The sequence below is a fragment of the Ruditapes philippinarum genome, unplaced genomic scaffold, assembly GCF_026571515.1.
Source record: "Ruditapes philippinarum isolate M1 unplaced genomic scaffold, ASM2657151v2 ctg8815_1_1_1_1, whole genome shotgun sequence".
Lineage (NCBI taxonomy): Eukaryota > Metazoa > Mollusca > Bivalvia > Venerida > Veneridae > Ruditapes > Ruditapes philippinarum.
In genome coordinates, this window is record NW_026860618.1 from 4,400 (window position 1) to 29,047 (window position 24,648).

The 24,648-nt window shown below is 32.8% G+C and overlaps 1 protein-coding gene across 1 annotated transcript; it reads right to left on the reverse strand.

Moving 5' to 3' along the window:
• Positions 1 to 4,053: 4,053 nt before the first annotated feature.
• Positions 4,054 to 24,498, reverse strand: LOC132712787 (interferon-induced protein 44-like). The gene is made up of 6 exons (XM_060695225.1): positions 24,329 to 24,498; positions 15,553 to 15,608; positions 14,816 to 15,013; positions 10,487 to 10,630; positions 6,341 to 6,512; positions 4,054 to 5,994 (listed from the first exon to the last, which is right to left on the reverse strand). The coding sequence occupies exons 1-6, from the start codon at positions 24,354 to 24,356 to the stop codon at positions 5,714 to 5,716; spliced, it is 879 nt and encodes a 292-aa protein (XP_060551208.1). The 5' UTR covers positions 24,357 to 24,498; the 3' UTR covers positions 4,054 to 5,713.
• Between the last annotated feature and the right edge of the window lie 150 nt (positions 24,499 to 24,648).

Consider the following 24,648-nt stretch of genomic DNA (forward strand, 5'->3'; position numbering starts at 1 on the left):
GTTATCTGATGCATGATTGTTTTGAATACGGAAAATAAAATTGTGTTTTTTGTTTTTATTTTGTTTGACGGGCATCCGTTTTAAAAATGAATAGCGATAAAATCTTATGGAAGTTGCGGAATGTAGCTTTTCTATTTTATTATATAATGAATTGACAAGCTCATCTTTGATGTAAACATGGGTAGCATATTTCTTCTAAAATATGTATCATAATGCGTATTAATACGCGTAAGATATGAACGTCAATTCGGTAGGTAGTTGGTAGTTGGACTTTCGAAAAATCAACTACCTACTAGCTGGTAGTTGGTTTTTCGTAATTCCCAACTATATTCAACAGCTGGTAGTTGGTAATTCGATCCACTATAACTAGCTTAAATTTTCAAACACACCAAACATTATAAAACACAGAATAAAGGACGGGTCCTAGTTGGTTATTCACGCGAATCCCCAACTATCTACCATAAGGTAGTTGGTAATTCGAACTTAACATGTTTTCCTCTCATAACAGAAAGTACTTTACCGGAATAAATATAACGGATATATAACAAGATAGATGTGTTCTTCAACATAACAACATCCCGTCTCCCTACGTCGACCAGAGGATTCAGTTGGTTATTCGCGCGAAAACCCAACTATTAGAAGGTAGTTGGTAATTTGAATATTGCATATATTCGTCTGAACACAATAGGTATTTTTATGAAAGTTTCCTCGTCGATGTAGGAAGATGGGGAAATATCAGTATCAATGTAGAATTCACTCATCTTGTCATATTTCTGTTACTTTTATTCTTAAACATAATTCTCTGTTTTTAGAACAAATACATGTTATATTTCAAATTACCAGAACAAAGTCATTATTTTGTTAAGGCAAATAATATTTTGAAATACACAAGTAAATGTTCAATACTAAGAAACCGTGACGGATATAACACATTAACACTACAGGATCACAAGTAACAGTACCAATGAAAAATAAAAAACCTAAAAAAAACAACAAACAAAAACAAAACAAAAACAAAAAGAAAAAAAATCAACAACAACAACAACATAAAACTTTACAATTATTATTACAAAATAATTCTTCGAATTGTATTTAACAATAATGTGTATTAACCCTTTCCCTCATGAGCATATTGTGAAAAATTTAAATAAATACATTGCTTGGGTATAGAAAAGGGAAGCTATTTTAGAGAGAAGTATTATATTGTTGTGTAAGTCTTGAATCCGAGAAATAAATGTTTTAAAGGAGGTATGGTTTGAATTATCTTTAAAATTTCAGTTTATACCACCTTATGCGAAAGATGAGACTTTTAAAGTCAGAAAACAAAAATATTCGGCCTTTTCACAGAAGCACGGAGTGACGTACACAATGTAAAAATATGAAATAAACAATTTCTTTGGGATAATCTCATTATTTTTTTAGATTGAGTTAAGCTTTAAAAAATCAATGTTATAATGCTTATAAACCTCGTCACAAGTCAAATAATGTTAAGAAATTGTCCAATATATTAAAATAATTTTTTTTTCAGAAGAATCAAAATCAGTGAAAACTAAACATTCATTCCATTTTTTACATCTAGAGTTATAATTATGCAAAATAAAGATCTTTTATGCAACTATATATATATTCTTTTTCAATATACGTAGTCTCATCTATATATATTTAAAACATAGACAAATATACAACAAGAACAATGTTAAACCACATAAGACACATCATGACTAAGTTCTTTTATTTTCGATTTATTTTAGATAACGAGTTGGCGAACCTGTTTATACCAACATGCCTTTATGTGCGTGAGACATTTAACTGCGTAATGAAATAACTTAAATATTTCGAATAGAATTTGAAAGAGTAGAGTTGAAAACAAAAAAATGTTAAAGACAATATTTATTGTCTACAAATTTGACATAATAAGCATTTAAAAATATTTTAAGGAAGCTAAATAATCGTGCGATAAAACATTTTGTCTGCGAATACGATAACTTTTTGTTACACTAAAACATTTAAGGTCATACAGATCATTTTAAAGCATATTTTCCTAGATTATATCTTATGTTAGGTTATGGTGAAACAAAAGAAAATAATACGAAAAAATGTTACAAAAGGAAACCAAACCCATCTTTATTACAATAGAGACACCCGGCTATGTTTTGTTTTCCTAATATATGTAGTAAATAACTTTTAAACTATTTAAAACAGTGTATACGTTAGACTTCGTGCAATTTCTTTTACATTCAATATATGTACTTGATGTTATTTTCATAACATAATTGTACAATTAACTTAGATATCCCCTAAATCCATAGTTATAGCACAAATACATATTTGATATATGTATATAAGTCTCTTGCAACCCTTCGGCCAAAGACCTTCACTCGGCGTACACTCAAAATAAGCCAAGGTATGTCCCTGTCAGGTATTGAAAATGTACATTAATAAAAAAAAAGATGTAAAATATATATAGTAATTGTTAAGTTAGAATGACATTTTGTTTTAAACTATCTAATATTTTCTGAAATAAGACAATACTATTTACGTCAATGATCATGGCCAACTATAAACAAGAAGTATCTTTAAAAATACTCGGCCGAAGTAATTACTTGTAAACTTGCACTTTTTCCATGCGAAATCATGTAGAAATGTAAGCACAACTTGCATAACAATGAAATAATAATTTATTGTAGGGTCATATATCTTGAAAAATGGAACACTTTAAGATGTATATTTATCTAAACGATCCTGTCGTGTTTGTTTCAGTAAGTGAACACCAACATCTACGCAGTCGTTAGGCAATTATATTTTTTAAATACTTGATTAATGTGCAAAAATATATGAAAACTATAAACATTATCTCCATTGAACACATCAAATATCAAATAATATATTAGACACTAATTGAACATCATAAACCTAGGGTACCTGTTTTTTTAAGTTTTGATATTATTATCGTTATTTTGGAAAAAAATAAAACTGAGATCCGGCGTAAAATAAACTCAATTAGTTCTTACGATTCTTCTTGAGATCTGAATATAATTTTTTTTTAAAAAGCGGTATAATTTTATTGATTTTACTTTTAAACAAAATTGAAATTATGCAGGGTGCATTTATTTCATAGGACGACCACATATATGTAATTATGAATTCCAATCTAAGCTGATGTCAAAGTATTTATATATATTTTTTTTTTTTGGAACCACGTTTAAGACCCGTTTATTTAAGAAAAATAATACAATACAAGTAAACAAACCATGATTACTGAATATAAAATTAATTTATGGATTTGTGGTGGGAGGAAATAGTAGAAATCAGAACTTGAATATCTGACGAATTTAACTAAAAAAATTCATATAAGAACTATCCTTTACATTTTATTTTAGAACTTTCTCAGATAGCAATAACAATCTTTACATTGTTTTCAAGAATGGCCAATGAGATTCCAAGATTTCATTTTGTAATTTTAATATGACCAAAGATAACTCTTCTTATATTCACTTCTTCCCTGTAAATTTTACAGGAATTTTACTTGAAGTCAAACTGATTTTAGATCGGCCTTCGGCCTAAAAAGCCTTAACCAATTCGACCGATCAAAAATAAATAATTGTTAATACAAATTAGCTTTGAATATCAAGGAAGCCCTGGATCAACGTATCTTATACTAATATACTTGCAAACTCTACGTTTTATTAAGAGTTTGTTTTCTATTGCTTTATATGATATTTTCTTCCTTATCTATTGTATGTTTTCTTCTGGCTATATATTGTATATACATGTTTACAACGTAAAATGGACTGATTAACACTGATAAAAATTGGTTACATACAGGTTCATATTAAATTGTTAGATTTTCTCCTGCTAAAAGCAAAGCAATAAATTTAACTTAAAATGACATTATGCTCATATTTTCATTGTCAATTTGAACTGAATAGACTATATATATATATATATATATATATATATATATATATATATATATATATATATATATATATATATATATATATATATATATATATATATATATATATATATATATATATATATATATATATATATATATACAGTAAAGACTGTTTACAGTGACCTTCGATGGGAGAAAAGAAAAAAGGTCATTATAGACAGGGAGTCACTGTGGACAGTCTCTATATAATTCGGATATATGAACATATCATACCAATAATTTGTTCAAAAGCAGGATAGTATCATACTAAGGGTTTAAGTTAAAATTGCATGTATAATTGGTTAAGATTATAAACTACACCATAACATTAGTATCTAAAAGTTACATATTCATTAAAATGTAATTTATATTGATAAATCTGTTTGTAAAAAAATGTTTAATTTCAATTTTACTAATGAGATGTTACTGTAGAGACATCTAATTTTGTATAATCAACCTGTTTACTTTACGGAGTTCAATGTATTAATAAAACATTAGATACAAATCTCCACATAATTTCTAGATAAGTGCTCCGAAAAAAATTAACTATCGAGGTTTCAAACATAACCACACCTTTAAGACGTTTGGCATTGTTTATCTTTACTCGCCAAAACACCGCAGCAATTATGTATATGCATGTGTCTTTAATCATTTTATCGGCGAAAATTGATTGAATTTGTCGCCATATTGTGTAATTGTCAACAAACAGCCACAGTGTATTAGCGTGTCGCCGATTGGTCAATGCAAACTGCCGTAGATACAACGCGCGTTCTGATTCGTCAATCATGAATACGTAATGAGATAAACATAGTGAACTCTTGCCTTGCGGCGTGTATTGAACTTTGTTGATGTTGACACGCGTTATTAATTAGCGGATTAACGGTAATTGGTTGTAATTGAGAAGTAAACAAATTATTAACAGACCTAGCGGCGTAAATAAGTATGACGGAAAATTATAAAAATCGGGCGACTGAAGCAAAGTCGCTGATCCGAAGGCGACTTCTTCGCCAAAGTCGTCACCTAGTTCAAGCCATGCTCCCCTTGCAAAAGTCGCTGTTCACGGCTCAAATACCGTAACGGGTGACTAAATCATGGTCGTTGTACAGACTAGACAGGGAGTCGCTACATACAGACCATTTATATAGTAAATACTGTTCGGCGCACCTAACTATGGTCACTATAGACAGAACGTCGCTATATACAGGGGGTCGCTAAGACAGTCTTTACTGTATATATATATATATATCTCAAAAGATTCGCTGTTATAATGGTGATTGCCCAAAAGCTGATATTAGAAAATTTTATGGATAAAATAGAAGTTTGCCTTAAATATAAAAGACTACAAATTGAACCTTACTGGTACATTTGTATGGATATTTACTGAAATTTCATAGGGCCATATGAGTTATTTAATGTTTATGCTTAGTAAGTTATAAAGTAAAAGGAATAATGGCAAAATATAGACTTATTTTGATTTTCACTTGATCACTTACCAATACCCTTGGATGAGCATAATGCAACTTTAACTGGTAATTGAAGACAATATGATTGTCTACCTTTTATATCTTAGAATGCCACACGCACGCACACACACACCAACACGCACACATACATTAATAAGACATATAAATTTTCACCGTGGGTTAGAAGTACATTACTTTTGATAACTGGTTAACTTACATAAAATTTATGATCAAAGTAAGTGTTACATTATATGTGTATTGTTAGGCAAAAACTCAAAACTTTGCGATTATCAACTCATATATTTTAGAGTTATTCCTTCTTCACCTCATCGGCATTACGGGAATGTTGTTGAGCCATACGTAGGAAAGACTTCAAGGTAATCAATACGGGAATCGATTCTTTCCAGGTAAAGCTATCCATTGCTTCAAAATTGACAAGTGGAAACACCTTTGGAGCAGGAAGTTTTAGCTGCTTTGCTGTGTCGTCAACAGACTTTTGAATTTTCCTACAACGGAAAATTGAAGCAATACTATATTCAACATGTTCTGAGAGCAGGTCTGCCTTTGTGAGAACAGCTATTACAGGGATATCTGGAAAATAAAGCACAAAAACAAGTAGATTTTTCATCAGATCATTTCACTCGATAACTAGCTTGATGAAATAATTTACCACATGATTTTCAGCAAATTTAAAATGATTGTTTTTATTGCTGCAGAAAGCAGCTTGATATCAGATATGTTTTTTTTTATCATTCATAGCATTGTTAAGGGCAAAATATAAAATGATGTTTTTTTTTAAATTTTTTTCACGCTTTCCATCATTGCCTATAATAAAGTATGTAAAACTAACAAGGGTGTTCATAAGCAATTAAATGCAATGTTTCTTTAATGGTTCACCGTCGTTAATCATCTAAACTATTTTCAGTATGATATATACTCAATTCATTTATGGTTTTCATGATCTTTTCCATGTTAAGTACATAGCTTGGTGGTAGTTCGTACGCCTGTAAACTGTCGATGACAATTATAACACAATGCGTCCTGTCCGAAAATTTGGGAGATTCTTTAAAATAATCGTCTTGTTCAGAAATACTTTTCTTTGGATCAAACTGCAATTTATGAAAGACAGATTTGAAACCTTTTTAAATATCATTTTTACCCTGATATTTTTGATATAGATAGTTTACGCGACAAAATAATAAATGTTCTACTCAACTTTTTCTAAGCAAAACTTCTTCTTACGAGTATATTATGGAAGTTATAAAATGATTTAACAAGAATTTGTAACAGAGTTACCCACGTCCCCCGCCTCAGGGAAGTTTTATATGAAACCTAAAATTGAGCTATTTCAGAAGATTCAGGTATAGATCTCAGGACTTGCAATCCAAATTAATGATCAATGCTAGATCTGCAAATGCAACAATAAATTTATTAAAGAAATAAAATGAAACACTATTTGTGCCAAGTATTTTCAAAATGCCTTGAACTATGAAGAAGTTATATATCGGACACAAAATATACCCTATAACATACTTTGTTTATCTTTGACCTCTTAGTGTGACCTTGGAGGTAGGGACCCATGTTTTACGCCTCTCGCCTGTCGTCTTATTATTGTGATTATTTGTGCAAAGTACATTGTATTTTTAAAATCCCTTGATATATGGAAAAGTTATGGACAGGTCACAAAATATACCCTTTAACAGACTATGTAAATCTTTTACCTCTAAGTGTGACCTTGACCTTGGAGGTAGGGACACAGGTGTTACGCATGACATATTATCTTATCATTGTGACTATTTGTGCCAATTGTTTTTAAAATCCCTTGATCTATGAAGAAGTTATGGACGGGACACAAAATATACCATAAAACAGACGCTGTTAACCGTTGACCTCTAAGTGTGACCTTGACCTTGGCGGTAGGGGTGCAGGTGCTGTACTTCACATATCGTCTATTAGTGCCAAGTTATTTCAAAATCCCGAAGAAGTTCTAGATCGGACACAAAATATAGCCTAAAACAGACTATGTTAATTTTTGACCTCTACGTGTGACTTTGAACTTGGAGGTAGGGATGCATGTGTTGCGCGTGACACATCGTCTTATTATAGTAACTATTTGTGGCAAGTATTTACAAAATCCTTTGATCAGACACTTACTGTTTGCACCCCGCGTGTTCTGCTTATTTGTAGGAACAGAGATATAAAAGGGGCGTTCAATATATTCGTTGACAGTGCTTACATTTATTTGTCAGGAAGACATAATTCATAAAAATTACATGACCGGAAACGGCAATTTAATACACTTGTACATGAACTTTACCGCTTATGACAAACTGTCTGTATTTGACGGTACATAAGACAATGACACCGACTGTCAGCGACCCAGAATTCTAAAGCAGCCTTAATTAACGCTGTGTGTTTCATTAATGTGCAACTTCCCTATTCTTGTGTCGTCCTGAATAGTGTCTGGACCTTCAGAGAAATTTTATGCCATTTAGAAATAAGCGCACGGCTAACAGATGTCTTCCCGCAACTTTTTTGCTGCATTTTATAAGTGTCAGTCGGTGTTTTTCCAAGATAATTGCAAAAATTAATGATTGTCCTGGTTTCCAGCTTTTCTTGTGACAACATTTCTAACGTCAATTCTGTATTAATTTTAGGTTTCTTCGTCATAACGTCATACATTACTTTCCACGATTTTTAAGTGTTTATCTTAGTTAGAAAGTAGTATATTTACACGCTTGATATTAAGTTCACTACAAAAATTCGGACGCTGGCGCATTACCATGATTATGAAAATTGCTGTCAGTCTTAAAGTTGCGTAATTACCAAAATTAAATTTTTCATTGTTTTAAAAGGAACAACAACGCTATCAATCAATGCAATTTTAATAAAAAATTTGATTCTGAAAAAAAAGAGGACATTAGTCTACGAATATATTGAACACCCCTCGTATAATTGTTCTTATACTACGATATTACATTATTTATGGTTCTTCAAAGGTCAAATTTTTCACAGTCAGTTATGTCTTGGGTGGCAGTTAAGACGGTCGGACTGACCTCGTTGTGCTACATTGAGGTACATTGACTAGTCAGTCGTACATCATTGACGATTGTGTACGTCGAACAAGACCTGGGTGGTCCAGGACTATCAGGACAGGGAGAATATTGAACGCCTTGTCTGGCAAGCTCTATCACCCAACCTTGATCAAAACAAGATATGTTTGTAAAACATGTATGCCCCTATTATGCATGACTTCTGACCCAGTGAACAAGCAATTAATAAGGGTTATCTAGTATCTACTGGTCATGACTAGTCACAAGGTAATAATTATTGTGACCCCATAGGTTGTGTGCAGCAATTAAAGTTATTAAAAATCTTACCAAATAATATATACATAAATTTTATGACTCACATAGGCGTCATTAATGACAGCCAAATTGTTATATTACATAAGACCTTCAAATGTGTATACCAAAAGCACATAAAAATATCAACCAAGGCAACTTGAGTTGTTGAGTTATTGGTCAGAAACGGTCATTAAGTACAAGGTCACTATGACATTGACCCCTTGACCCCAAAATCAATAGGGGTCATCTACTGGTCATGACCAATCATCATACCAAGTTTGAAGTTCCTAGGCCTAAGGGTTCTTTAGTTATTGATCGGAAACCGTTTTTACCTAGAAGGTCACATAAGGTTAATGTGACCTTGACCTTTGACCCCTTGACCCCAAAATCAATAAGGGGCATCTGCTGGTCATGACCAATCATCATACCAAGTTTGAAGTTCCTTGGCCTAAGGGTTCTTTAGTAATGGATCGGAAACCGTTTTAACCTACAAGGTCAATGTGACCTTGACCTTTGACCCCAAAATCAATAGGGGTCATCTGTTGGTCATGACCAATCATCATACCAGGTGTGAAGAACCTAGGCCTAAGCATTCTTTAGTCATTGATCGGAAACGGTTTTTACCTTAAAGGTCAATGTGACCTTGACCTTTGACCCCTTGATCCCAAAATCAATAGGGGTCATCTGCTGGTCATGACCAATCACCATAACAAGTTTGAATTTCCTAGGCCTAAGGGTTCTTTAGTTATTGATCGGAAACCGTTTTTACCTACAAGGTCAATGTGACCTTGACCTTTGACCCCAAAATCAATAGGGGTTATCTGCTGGTCATGACCAATCACCATATCAAGTTTTAAGTTCCTAGGCCTAAGCGTTCTTTAGTTATTCGTCGGAAACCGTTTTTACTTACAAGGTCAATGTGACCTTCACCTTTCACCCTTTGACCCCAAAATCAATAGGGGCCATCAACTGGTCATGACCAATCACCATACCAAGTTTGAAGTTCCTAGGCCTAAGGGTTCTTTAGTTATCACTCGGAAACCATTTGGTCTACGGACCGACGGACCGACAAGTGCAAAGCAATATACCCCCTCTTCTTCGAAGTGGGGGCATAATAAGCACATTTGGAATGAGTTGCATGTAGGAATATCAGCTCAACAGTTGAAATAAAGAGCTTGAGGTCTTGATGAAGGGAGAAGAAATATGCCACCGTCCCCGCTAAGACTGTCAAAGAGAAGGCGTTGCCGATCAGTTGTCTTTATGATACTGAGTCTAAACTTGAACACATAAATGAATTTGTGAAAATTTGAAAAAATCTTTGACACAAGGGGTCTTCCTCTTCCATTATCAAGGTAATGCAAAGCAGTAATCAAAGTAACAATTGTCCTTCAATCAAATTTAGTAAACATGAAATTGATTTATTAAATTACTGCCAAATATTCTCACCATAACATTTGTTGTTTAGTAAAGTTTAAGAAATAAATCAAGTCACTGTTAAGTCAAAATGACTTGGTTAAGGAAAAAGTACAATCGTTGAGACATGTGACCAATAAACAGTTTTACAGTTTTCAGACACATATTTAAAGGTGGGTTTTCAATCGAGAGACAACAATCAAGAATTAGCCTAAACCATACCTTTAGGTAACAATTAAGGTAAACATTTCACGTGAGAGGGCATTATCTAATCAAACGGTCAACTGATCACACAATTATTTTTTTACAAAATATGGACCTACCTTATATCCGCTTTTAATATTTCCTTTAAGAATAGCTTTGATATCATCTAGCATCGGCTGAATATCTTTTGCTGTCGGTAGTGGCCCACAAATATCCCCTAAAACACAATTTCCCAAATGTCCTAGGAAGTCAAATGTTCTGTACTGAAAAATCAAACTGGAATGTAAACCATCCTTTTACGGCAAGTAAATGTAAAAAGTATGAATGTTATCATTGCACATTCGATAATCGCAAGTCTCTCTGAACAAACAAAAACAAGCACAACAATTAACAACATAAACAGCTACTACGAAGAATATTAATTGTGCCAAATCAATACGAGCATAGAGTTGAGCTGAACTAAATAATTTATATATTTCAAAACATTAAGTGTTTTTATTGGGATTGAACAATGATTTGCACCTTGACATGTTGAGGATAGAAATTCAAACAGCTAGACAAATTTAAAGCCTCTTCTACTTTTTTCCAACTAAGCGTTAGCAAAACAATTTGAAGGATATTTACAAATTATTTTTTGTGTCACTTGGGATCTTGTATATTCATTAAAACTAGAATCCGAAATTGGAAACAAATATGACAAAATAATAACATATTTTGACTTTAACATAACATTTTCACTTTGAAAGGCAAAATGTTGCTTAAGTAGTTATAATAATTAAATGAAAGGAAACATACTTCAAACGAAAATACTCAGATCGGTGCAATATATATTTTCTCTCATTTCATTGAAGGGAACGAAATTCAGTTTCGAGCTTTGTGGTAATAGTATAGAAGTTCATGATGGGGGACTTTTCACGGCTTGAAAGGTAGGTAATTGTTATTCCGGCACATGTCAAGAAGTTTATTCCTCAAAAATTGATCCGGCTTCTGATAATGTATTTTAGACTCATCTCTATATCGGCTTAAATATGTGCAGATTTTACCCTTTGAAAGATCAAATAGAGAGACTGTCACACTTCTCAAAAAATAAAAAAACCCCAAAAACTAGACATGTATCTACAGAATTAGGATTCCCACAAACTCAGTCTACTGACGTACAGGAGGACAGTATGACAGAGGGACATAACAAAGAAAATTCGACATGACTCCCCTCACCCCTAAGAAGTAAGGGCATGACAACGACATCCAATTTTTCCAGTGTTGTCAGTTTGATTTTTCCCAATATTAATAACTTCAAATCTCAATTATATATCGTCAAGTGTGCTTAAAAGAAAATAAAAAAAAAAAACACAGATGAACACCCCTCCATGCTAAATTAATCCACACGTGAAATCCTCAGGTGCGCAACTACACATACTGATAAATACCCCTGTAAAGTTTTAATGACTCTGGATAAAATAGTTTGTGGCTACGCATGACACAAGTTTAAAATTGCAATATTTTAACAAAGCAAGGGCATTAACTCTACATATACTGAATAACTCCACAAGCAAACACCAGGTACAATACTTCAAATGCTGACACACATTCCTGTAAAATTTCACGATTGTAGATCAAATACTTTTTGAGCTCTGTGCGACACAAACGGAAAATTTCAAATTTTGACTAAGTCAATGGCAAAAACTTACAAACTGAATTAATCCGCATGTAAAAGTCCTGGACACAAATTTACATGCTGATCAACACTCCTGTAAATTTTCTGACGCTAGCTTAAGCACTTCTACTGCTACATGCGACGCAATATGAAAACGCACGCACGCATGGACAAGAGCAAATCTTTATTTTAATGCCGCCTTTAGTTTGGGTATAAAAAACACGCCGAACTTTCGTTTCCAGTATTGAGAAGAATTTTGACAGTAAATTGCCAGACAAAAAACAACAACAACAACAACAAAGAAAAAAAAGACAATGTTGTAGTACGAGGATTGCACGATATGTATTGCATAGACCGTTTTTCTATTCTTTGTACCACAGCGTGATTCCATCGATGTTGATATGCGTGTTTAAACACGAGCCGTAAGCTTAAAGCAGTTTTTAAACTTTAAAACTAATTGTAGTATAAGAAGAGCCTGTAGAAAACCACATTAGCACAATAATTGTTTTTAAATGGGTTGAGAATAAAAAAGAAATAAGAGCGTATATATAAGAACAAAACTCGGTGATTCTGTTACTGAATTGGGAAAAGTTTATGGATCTGATAGTGTATTGTTCGAATTTGAAGAAAGAAAAGTCTGTCTGACACAAAGATGCAATGATATTACAAATGTCTCAAATGTCAAGAAAATAACTGAGAGTGATGGTAGTTTCACAATCCTTTCGCGATATTGCAAAAACTGTTGGCTCAACGCTATCGCGGATGCATTTAATTTTGAGGCGTATTTTTAAAGTGCAAAAATTTTCTGCTACATGTTGATAGCTGACCAGAATAGGGTGGACTACAAGCTGCTCACAATTGCTCAAAATGTTTCAAAGCTTCAATCAAAGACAATTTGCAAACATTGCATCTGTTGACAAAACATGCGTTCACCTTTTTGTTGCCAAAAGCACAATGAGCACAAACAAGGTCTTTTAATGTATATTCCTCTCCTTAATGTTGTAAAAACTCTTTGATTCACAGATTGACACACACACATTGCTGGCCTCACTACCCAATACCTTACATGTGAAGCAATCGAGCTTCTGCCAGATCTACGAACAATCAATCGTTTGAACTTGTATGGGACATGCGTATGATGGCCATTTCTTGTTGCCCCTGTTCAGCCGACCACTCTTGCAGAATATTGTGCTGCCTTAAAAGAGGAGTGGAATAGTATTCCAAAATTGGAATAGTATTCCAAAATTAAAGATCAATCGTCTGATTCGGTGTTGCCAGACTGTAATCAAAGCCGGTGTACACCATGCAACATAGTGAACTTTTTCCATGCAGCTTTTTGAAAAATAACCGGCAATTTTTCCGCTTAGATGATTATAAACTCATATTCCAGTTCCACAATTCATCTCCGATGACTCATTCATCGGTTTTATCAAATAAACAATAAAATATATTTTAATGAATCGTCTGGCAATATTAATCTGAGAATTTGAATATTCAATGACTTTGGTAATTATCGGATTCCGAAGTGCACCACACTTTAATGTATTATACAACGCATAACAAGTGACTTCGTAGCCTCAGTGACAAGATGCAAGGCTGTCAGTTTCAAATTGAAGGTTAGAATCACCAAAATCAATGTCATTTTTTTCTTTAATAATTCTTTTTAATCTTTTACAGAACTATGTTTTTATGCGTTCATACCTTTCGTTGTATGACTTTACGCCTTGAAATCAAAGAAAACTTATGTATCAAATTTATGACAAAAGAAAAAATAAACGCTCGAGGTGTAACACAAACTTTACTAATTCGAGTTGCACTTAAAGTTAGGAAAAAAAACAGAAATGAAATATGCAAACAACTTTTTGAAGCTTCTAACTTGCAAATACGCTTGTCACATTCCGCCGTGCTTGGCAGCAGGCAACATTAATTTTCAAAGTATCGAGAACTATATAATCATTAAAACCATTTGCGTAAATCGATATTTATGAAAACATCCTGAAAATTAATGAATCTTAGGTTAACATTGCCAAACGTGATCATAAACAGTCGAATGTATATGTTATTGGCCAATGATTAACTTTTACGAAGTAAAATAGCACACTTTAAACAAAAAGCTTTTGTGAAATGAAATTAAAAGCATTTCTTGGGCATAATTGGTCTTAAACCTCAATCATGGTATAAATTGTAATAAATTTGGCAAAAAGCTGCTTGGTATTTGCTCCAAACACACTTGTCTCTTTATTGTTGTTACATTCTTTTTAATTGCATATGACGGACGGGAAAGTAGTTGTGTCTAGCAATTTGCTGTTACTATAATATATTTCTTAACATAAGGTAATAACGTTTTCGAGGTTCTTTTTCTTGTCTCATGATTTTATTACTCAAAATCGGAGAAAATTGTGACGGACTCTTGATAAAGAATTGCTTAATGCCAAATGCCCACATAAAGTATGGGAAAAATGCCTTGATTCCGAATTCTCTTCTTGCAACTAAGTCAAAATTTAAAAAAATCAAAGTTCCGAAAAATGAAGCTCCTTATCTTGTCAATCTTAAAATTGCTATACTATTACCACAAAATGCGACACTGTTGCTCGTTCTATACGATGGATATACTTCTATAACTTGATATTATTATAAATATTATAATCACCAAGGAACCCGCTCAATAACAAATATGTTTTAGATTTTAGAACCTTAAACAAAAAAGTTGACTACCCTAACCTTTACGCTGAGTTATAATGATAATTGGATAATATCTTTGCCAACATTTTAGAAATAAAATTTATAAACTGACATGTGTGGTAACATTTTCGTCCATCGGAGCAGCATTGCAAACAGTAGTTTTCTCGCCAACACTAATTGAAGCTAATGTGTTAATTAAGGAAGACTTCCCATGTCCATGAGTGCCAATAGTAAGAACTTTGAATTTTTTTAAACCAGTCTCTGCTGTTGGTAAAATATCGTTTATGTCCTTTTGTAATTTCTCTGCTGTCTGAAAAAAATATAAGTTGCTGACGGGTTAAAATATGGAAAATACATATAGTCTTATTGAAAACGATATTAAACTTAAAAAGATTTGATTATGTTATGCGTTATTACAATCAAATTGAAAAGAAAGAAATACATTAAAAATCCTGTAACAAATTTTTTAATTTTTTTTATCATAAATATGATGTTCAAATTAAGATTTATCAATATTGCTAGTTCCAAAAAGCATTATCTGTAAAGATATTACCGAATTTTACATTTTATGTTAATAAAGGGAAGTAATTAGAAATTTATTTACTATAAAGTCTAAGTCAACTTTTCCAATGAGAAATGAATGCATATATTTTAATGATTACATATAATGTGCACAAATATTTGCAATACATATTTAACATAATCTTCTGTTTGAAAATTGTCTTATGAGCATAATTCTATACATATATAATTTCACTTGAGTGTGATAACAACCTCAATCACAACATACAGGATCGTTAACAGCTACGGCCCAATCACAAACAGATCAATAATTAAAATAGTTCTCACTTCTTTTTTCCATTTGAAGTTCGTGTAAGGTGCTCTCCAGGGAGTCCATGGCAGACCTAAAATAGAGAAATACAGAATCCCTAAAGAAAGTCCAACTCGACAAAATTGAAAATGTTGCAGGCTCGGTTTGATTGAGCCTGTTCATGGACGGTACTGGTGGTGGAAGTTACCGTCCACGCCCCTAGCACCGGCTTAAGCACAATTCCACATTTAAACACGATAAATTGTGAAATTTCGAAATAAGAGACATCCCCAAATAAAAGAATGTGTGTGCCCTAAACGAGAAAAAAATGGGCGGGACTAAATAAAATGGAATTTTGAAAGGGGATCTGAGGTTATAAAGCCTGTGTTTTGTTATTTATGTTAACATATCGAAAAAGGCTGTAAATTAATCAAATCACATCAAATTAGAGAAATACATTGAACAAATGTTTTTTATACATGAACATGGGAAATACATTTTATGTTTTATTATGTAAATATTAATATCGGTTTATAAATGTTCTGTTTGGATTACGTGTCTTTGACAATTTGATATTTCAAGCGGTATCTTGCCACACTTACATATTTTTTCAAACGCAAGGGACATTTCTAAATATTCATTATATAAATATGTTATTATTTACTCACTACTTCCCCAAGATATTTGTTACTCTCTCATACAAAGACACCCACTGTCACATGGGTGAAAGTTTACATCAGTTTTAATCGGTTAATTGCTGAGAAAACTGCTGGAAAAGTTGCTAAGTGTTACCGACCAATTAAAATGTCAAGCGGTTTTACATTGAAATAGAGAGAAAATATAATCCCTGAAAAAAAAAAATGAAAATGTTGTAGGCTCGGTTTGATTGAGCCTGTTCATGGACGGTAATGGAATGTGCAAGTTATCGTCCACAATAAAATAGCCGAATGGAAAGAAATAAAATACCACAAAAAACAACAATAATGTCGTGTTGAACAATCTTTAAGGATTGGAAATATAACATCCCTTATCGAATGTACGGGTAATTTGTTACAGTCTCCACATGGCACAAACTGCGAGCAGTAACAGATTTAAATGAAACATGGAAAAATGACAATTACCCTTCACCACTGTAGGGAAAATATTAACTCATATTAACTGATTAAACAATAAATCAACAGATAAAATATGAAAAACAGAACAACAAGGAATGGCAGCGTTCTATGCACTCGATTCCCACACGACCAAGCGGCAAGGAGCCGGGTCCAAACAAAACAGGATAGAGTAGAAGACAAGGCACTACAGAAATCCAAAGAACACGTATGGTTATTGTGACAGCCCCCTATTCCAGAAAACACTACAATTGTTTCAAACATTTTTCAACTACTAGTACACTGAACAATGTACATATATATGCTAATACATGTGAATTTTTTTCGATGATCAAGTGGGGGATTTTACTTCAAAAAGAGGGAGATAATAAACAAAGAAAGAATTTCTTACATAAAAAATAGGAATATTTCTTTAATTTGTGAAAATACCTCTTATTTTAAGACACAATCTTTGAAATATGGCTACAGAAAGTGGGAGTCTCCTGCTAAAAGTTGGAGAGTTCACATGTATTATGCATTATGCATTATCCTTCATTTGATAATAATGTTATAAATCAGTGCAGACATATAAGTGAGATGGGACATTGAATTTTCATGATATTATATTTTATTTGACTGATTAAGGCCATCACAATTCTATCTTGTGTTCTTTGGAACATCCATACCATATATGATGTAGTAGGTTTGGTGGAGTAATGCAAAGTAAAGGATAGTAATGTACCTTCATTACCTGAATTTTGCTTTCCTGTACCATCACAAGTAATAAATCGGCATGCAGTATTATAACTATGCATTACTCGCAAGGAAAGTAATGCATTCCTACTGCGTTATCATTACCAGTATCATTACCCCAAGCCTGACTCGTTGTCGATAAGAGCTTTCCCATCAATTTCCAACGTATCCTTGTTTCAAATCTAATTAACGTTAACCTTCTACCATCATAAGAATTTGACAGAGAAATTGACATAAATAATCCCGATCTAATCATCTGATCTACCATCACGTCTATTTTCTCTATGGCTATTTCGCCATTTTCGTGGTTAAAGAATCCCGATATATTTATTAGAAATTACTACTTTGCTTGCCATGTACCATTTCAGCTGCTTCATATCATTTTTTAGTCTGATCTTGACAATCTCTGGCCACATGACACTCCCTCTTACATATGAAGCATGTTACGCTTCTGTTTTCCATGTGATTATGCTTTACTGGTTACGATGGATTATCTTGATAAAACTATGATCAAACTAGACAATAAAATGACCACAATTTGGAGAACACAAAAATGAATTAGCATACAATTCCTAAGATATAGTATGAACCACACACATTCAACAAAATATTAAATTCACAGCATCTCAAACAACTTAAACAAAAAGAGAAAAATATTAACAGATATTTTCAAAGTCAAAATATAAAAATCTTGACAAGACAAAATGACCCAATGCAACTCAACCAATATCAACCAAATATAATAAGCCAAACAAATATCACTCAACAGCAAAATATAATTCAACAACCAAAAACAACTTAATACAACCATTGATAAATTAAGATCAACACAACTGAATTTAACAAATTCAAAAAGTTTACAAAGACCTTCAAACAACAATGTTCTTTTTTTAAACAATGAACGCAACACATCCCGAGAGTGCCTCTTCTAGACTAATGTGAAAGCTCAACAAACGGTAGGATTTTTAAGTACACACCAATCAAAAGTAAATGTACAAGCAAATATGGATGTGTAAGGACTACAATTTCTTAAATACGTACAACGTTATATACAGATATACAATCTGTATTCATTGTACATTGTTGTGGAGCGTATCCTGAAGATTCATACAATATTAAATTGCGGTCTGAATGCGAGTGTTGTATTGCTCTGAAAATCGGTCATATCTTCAATTATCGCTGTACGACATTTGTTATCTTATCGATTTGAAATGTTGATTTATAAAACGTTTAGACTCACATCGGGCAGCAAACAGATTTGAAAACAGCTTTATTTTGAAATCGATATCTAAACTCCACCCCAATGTAACGCTATCTTAGGGAAAATATTAACTCGTTCCGAAAGACAAATCAAGAGATAAAACAGTATGGTTATTCAAATAAAAGTAATACCATGTTTTCTTTTGAAAATTTCTAGGATAATTGGTTACTTGGATATTTACATTTAAAAATTGTTTAAGTCAGTCTGTGAACAACAGAAAATTTCAATAAAAAGGGACTCCTCTTCAAAGACAAATTTTAAAAAAAAATGTTCTTTTAGAATTTGGTTGATTTCAAACTTATTCAATATTTGTGTTTGATTATGTCTCTCAAAGTTTCTGGGAGACGTATTGTTTTTGCCCTCGCCGCCTGTCTGTCCGTCCGCCCGCATTAAACTTGTCCGACCTTCACAAGTCAATCTACTGATGGGATTTCAACCAAACATTTCAGAAATGACACAAGTCAAACAACAAGTGGGATTTCAACCAAACTTTACAGGAGTGATCAGTACCATCCCTTGTTGTGCACATTGCTGGCACGTTCCGCTTTGCTGCACAAAATGGCCACCATAGCTAAAAATAGAACATCCTACTCAGACATTCACCAGTCAAACTACTGTTGCGATTTCAGCTAAACTTTACATGAGTGATCATTACCATCCCTAGTTGTGTATTTCGCCAGCACGTTCCTCCTCTCTGCACAAAATGGTCGTCAGAGCTCTAAATAGAAAAATTCTTCTCCGGCTTTCACGAGTCAAGCTATTGGTGGGATTTCCATGAAATTTCACATGAGCGATCATTACCATCCCTGGTTGTGCATATCGCCGGCATGTTCCGCATACATAGTTTTGGGAGACATATATTTTCTAGATTCCCTTTGCATTCAATGAGGATTGTCATCCTGACAATAAGATTTTCCCTCCATTTAAAATCATTTTAACCACTTCTTAGCAAACTATTTAAGAACATAACATTATAGAAAATTTGGTAACTCAGTTTCTATTTAAAGAAACATTAAATTTTAAACACAACAAACCCATCATAAATCATTTCCGGGGCACATATTAATTATACACAGAAAATACAGCTGGAGAATGTTCTGACACCAAATGATATGTTTTCCTACACTTATTTAAGTGCGATTATAACTAACTTTAAATCTGATGAACAAACAAATAGTCCTCTACCATAAGAAAGAACTCAGACATTTATAAAGATGTAATCCAAACTTTTAAGCTCACTAAACCACAGAGTGTATAAGGTAGTCTGACTTCCGTCGATTTCGTTGATCGTCCGTCGTGTACATATTTATTAAAACAACATCTTCTCTGAAAACCCGCTGGGCAAATAGAGATAAATATAAGGTGGCCTTTATATAGATAATATGAGAATAGTTCCGGTTCGCTGAATAAGATGACCACAAGCGCTTACAATAAAAAAAAAATCCTCCCAAACCAACCAAAGGAGATTGTGATGAAATAATTATATATGCAGGAATGATCCTTAAGCGGTCCTATATAAAACTTGTTTAAATGGTTCCGGCCTGCTTAAAATGATAGCCAACAGATCTAAAATTAAAAGGGACTCCACTGATGTTTTTTGACATGACAGAACTGGAAAAGGTCTTTTCGACATTAATGGTTCATAGATGTAGATCTAGACCAATAACTTGTGTGGAAAATTTCAGATCATTCACTCAATCTGTTTTTCCAGAATAATTATCTTAATTGTGAAAAATTGTCCAAACTTTGAGTGTCATCGCTTTTCACTCAAACCGGGCTAAGAATAGCACAAAATATTATTTTCAATTCATTTCGTAGTATATTTCCCAATTTTCTTTTGCGCTTTTTTCTAATTTAAGTACACCAGCTGATCTATGTAAGAATTAGAAAATGTGTGATATTTATCCTTTTAAACAGAGGCACACCGGGCGGGGGCAACGCTCGACATTTTATTTTCTTTCTAAAAGCAAATAAATAAAAGGTTTAAACAAATATTTAAAAAGAAAATTAAAGAAAAAAGAGAGATGATTATTCCCTTTTTAAAATTTCAATAGGTAGGTCTAGTGACACTGTTAGTATAAATCATTTCTGTACTGTTCAATCATTAATTTGAATTATAAAACTGTGCACATTGTTCAAATTGTAAAGCTGCACATAAACAGACAAGAAAATGGGTCAAGTTGTCAAGTTATGTAAGTCAGCTGATACAAAAGTTTCAATTTACATCTTAAACTGTTGAAACAGTCGTAATATCATAGATGTACATCAACGGAAAAGAAAGAAGTTCACAATTTCAAATTATCTAGGTCAGCTGAAATATAAGTTGATTTTACATCTCAAACTGAGCACATGATTCAAATTTCATAGCTGTACATCAAATGACGAGAGAATAGGTCAAATCAATAAAATATAGATCAAACATCAAAATTCATTACATCTTAAATTTAAACTGTGCACATTGTCCAAAATTCATCAAAGGACAAGACCATGTTTTAAAATTATCTAGGTTTGCTTATATGAAAGTTCCAAATTACATCTGAAATTGTGCACATAGTCAAAATTTCAGAGATTCCCATCAAAGGACAAAAAGTAGGTCACTCTCTAGATCAGCTGATATCAAATTTCAAAGTAGGCCACCTCGTCAACAGTATGGTCAACTGATATGAAAGTTTAATCCTACATCTTAAATTTTGCACTAGATTCAAGTAACAAAGTTGTAGGGAAATCAAAATTCATCTATTTGACCTTGATGATAACGATCAATTAAAAGTCAACTTCACATCTAAATTATCCAATATGTTTTTTTTGCAACAAGTCTAGTTTTGTCCACGTATAAATCAATTCCGTACATTAATGACAAATAATTACAATGTACCTAAAATACAATAATTTGACATTGACAGTCAAAATCATTTCAAGCTCAAGGTCGAGGTCAGTTCAATTTTAAGAAGGCCTTGTATAAATGTTTTTTTGTCCAAATTTAAAGTTATTGGTTACTTATCAAGTTGACGCCAATTATAGCAATTATGATCGAAAATTAAATAAATTGACCTTCAAGTTCAAGGTTTTTAATTTGAGTTTGATTTACATGAAGGAACATACCTAATAAAGGATGTGTCTAAAAATGAAATTGCTCAATTCATAAATGATATAGTTACAGAAAAAACAAACAAAATAATTTCATTTATTTGGACTTTATAGACAGCAAAGCTTTGACCTAAAAGATGTTGTCACTTAATATGAAGTCAATTCATTCGTCAATTACCAGGTTATAACAAGTTACATTAAAACACGAAAATTTCAAGTTGATCTTCATGGTCAAATAGAGAAAATAAGAATCCAAGAAGAAAGTTCAGCCCAACATAATTGAAAATGTTGAGCCTGTTCATGGACGGTACTGTAAAGTGCAAACTACCGTCCATGCCCCCTAGCACTGGCTTAAGCAGAATTCAACATTTAAACATGAAATGGTAAAATTTTGAATTTATAACATCTGCAGATGTGTTCATATGTCAGTTATCATGGAACCTTCAACGTGACACTTCCGTGCCATTCCATAAAAAGCGGCGTATCAAGGTCGTTTATGATTTAAGGTAAGGCTCTGTCTGATCATACTTCAGTATAAACTTTAAGGTCAATCATAAAATATTATTGTGTTCTAGATTGAAGACAATTTATTAAAAACTAACAAAGTTATAGCCACAAATAGCAAAAATCACCAAAACAAACAAGCATTATTTAGACATTGACATGGAAGTTCAAGAACATTTATGATTAAAGGTCTATTTTCGTCTAGGCTACTTGAAAGTCTTGTTCCAACGGTTGTTGTGGACAAGTATGTAGATAATATTATATCCAGAACTTAAAAGTTATAATCAACTGTTAAGTTTGTAGACGGCAACTGGAACGATGCTATGACTGTAACAATATCTTTATATTTTCTTCGAAACAAAGTTAAGATAAAAATAAAATAGAAAAATACAGAATCCCTAAAGAAAGCCCAACACGGTAAAATTGAAAATGTTGCAGGCTCGGTTTGATTAAGCCTGTTCATGAGCGGTACTGTCAAGTGCAAATTACCGTCCACGCCCCATAGCACCGGCTTACGCAGAATTCAACATTTAAAATGAACCTGTACAATTTTGAATTTTGAAACATCCGCAGATGTGTTCATATGGCGGTTATCATGTAACCTTCAATGTGAGACGTAAGTGCCATCATGAAAAGCAGCATATGGTCTCCAAGTAAAAAAAATGCATGTGCCCTAAACGAAAAAAAATGGGCGGAACTAAATAAAATGGAATTTTGAAAGGGGATCAGAGGCTATGAAGCCTTCATATTACAGATAAGACGTCAACAGACAAATTTAAAAAGCAGGCCACATATTCTAAGGGTGATTCAATAGTATTCAAGTGAGGAATACTGGAACCACCAAATAAGAAAATAGCCAAATAGAAAGAACTAAATTACACAAGCACAACAATAATGTCGTGCTGAACGATCTTTAAGGATCGAAAATATAACATCTCTGATTTAATGTACGGGGCAACTTTTTACAGCCTCCACACGGCACAAACAACGCTGATGTGGCGATAAAATAGAGAAAATAAGAACCCCTAAAGAAAGCCCAACCCGTCAAACGACATTTCCACCTCAAAAATCTAATGATTCCTGTCTGTTTTATAACATGGCCCCAAAACTAAAATATACATTAAGTGTATTTAGCTTTTTGGTTATAAGCTGATTCAGGGTGAGATATTAATATCAAAGTGGATGCTCCGGCGTCAGTCGTCATGCGTCAACATTCATCTTTCTCTCTGAAACTACTTAACAAAATTACTTTAGTCACAAGTAAATTTGCTAATATCATTTCAATTGGCCCCTTAAGGGGGCAACAGAGCTTAAAATAGAAAAAAACCCATCTTTTTATACTGAACTAATTGATGAATAATTATCAAAATTTATCTGTAGCATTCGGAGATTGTTTGTTATCATTATGTTTTTCAAATTTACTTGATTAGCCCATTTGTGTGGCCTCTAAAGCAAAAAGTAAGTAAAATTCCTTTAAACATCTTATTCTTCTGAATTAATCGATTTATGATCACCAAATTTTATCTGTAGTATTCTAAGGTAGTCTTGTATCAAAAACTAATTGCGGGAAAAAGGATAACGTTTTTGCGCAATTTGTTAAAGAAAAAAGCACGGTTCTAGTTAAAACGCACAGGAATATAATCACGAAGGCAGATACAAATTAGTAATATTTTAAATATTTTTCAGTTTGAAAATCAGTTGATGATTTTTGCTTTCCTCGACGTTTAGAAATTACTTCAAGTTTGAAAAAATATATAACTGCCCCTGTACAGTTATATACCCAGAAATATACACAGTACCGATTTTCGATTCCTTTAAACAGTTTATGTTTTCTTACACTATATTAAGACATATAAAGCGTTAGATTTAAATGTTCCTACTGTTCCTAGAGACGACCTTGAATTTAACTAATTCTTGTCTGATATTGTCTACTCAACAGTTTAGAGATTGGCTGAGCCTTAATATATATGTGTTAATTTCGGCTAAGTTCTACCAAATGAAATTTCAAGTTAGATTAAAGAAGCTATATGTTTAAGGGAGGGGTGTAAATTAAACAATCTTACATTTTATCAACGTTAGAGAATATGTCAAAGGACATTGACAGGAAAAATGACATACCTATTCCAAATAAAACTCCGAATCCCATGTTCACCCAAGAAAATTCGCGTTAACACGATATTTAAATTGATACAATTTGGCAGCGTAAGTTGAATAAATAGTTTCAAATCAGGTGCATTCCCAATTATTGTGTGGTTTTCTAATCCGGGAAGACATGAAATGTAATACAATTCATGATACACTCTAGTTGTTTTTTGAAGTTTTGGATAACAAATATTTGTACAGGTTTACTGCATGCTGTAAAACATTTCTTTATCTAAAACATCGTATCGTATACATTTACATCTCGTATATAGAAAGAAGAACTTTAAAATAGAGGG

Bases quoted from the DNA above. Each gene is read 5' to 3' on its own strand.
- LOC132712787 (XM_060695225.1), bottom strand. From the start codon at position 24,356: ATGGGATTCGGAGTTTTATTTGGAATAG. The intron at 15,609-24,328 runs GTATGTCATTTT...TCTCTATTTTAG, and splicing joins CGGAGTTTTATTTGGAATAG to GTCTGCCATGGACTCCCTGG. The intron at 10,631-14,815 runs GTCAGTTTATAA...TTGATTTTTCAG, and splicing joins ACGAAAATGTTACCACACAT to TACAGAACATTTGACTTCCT.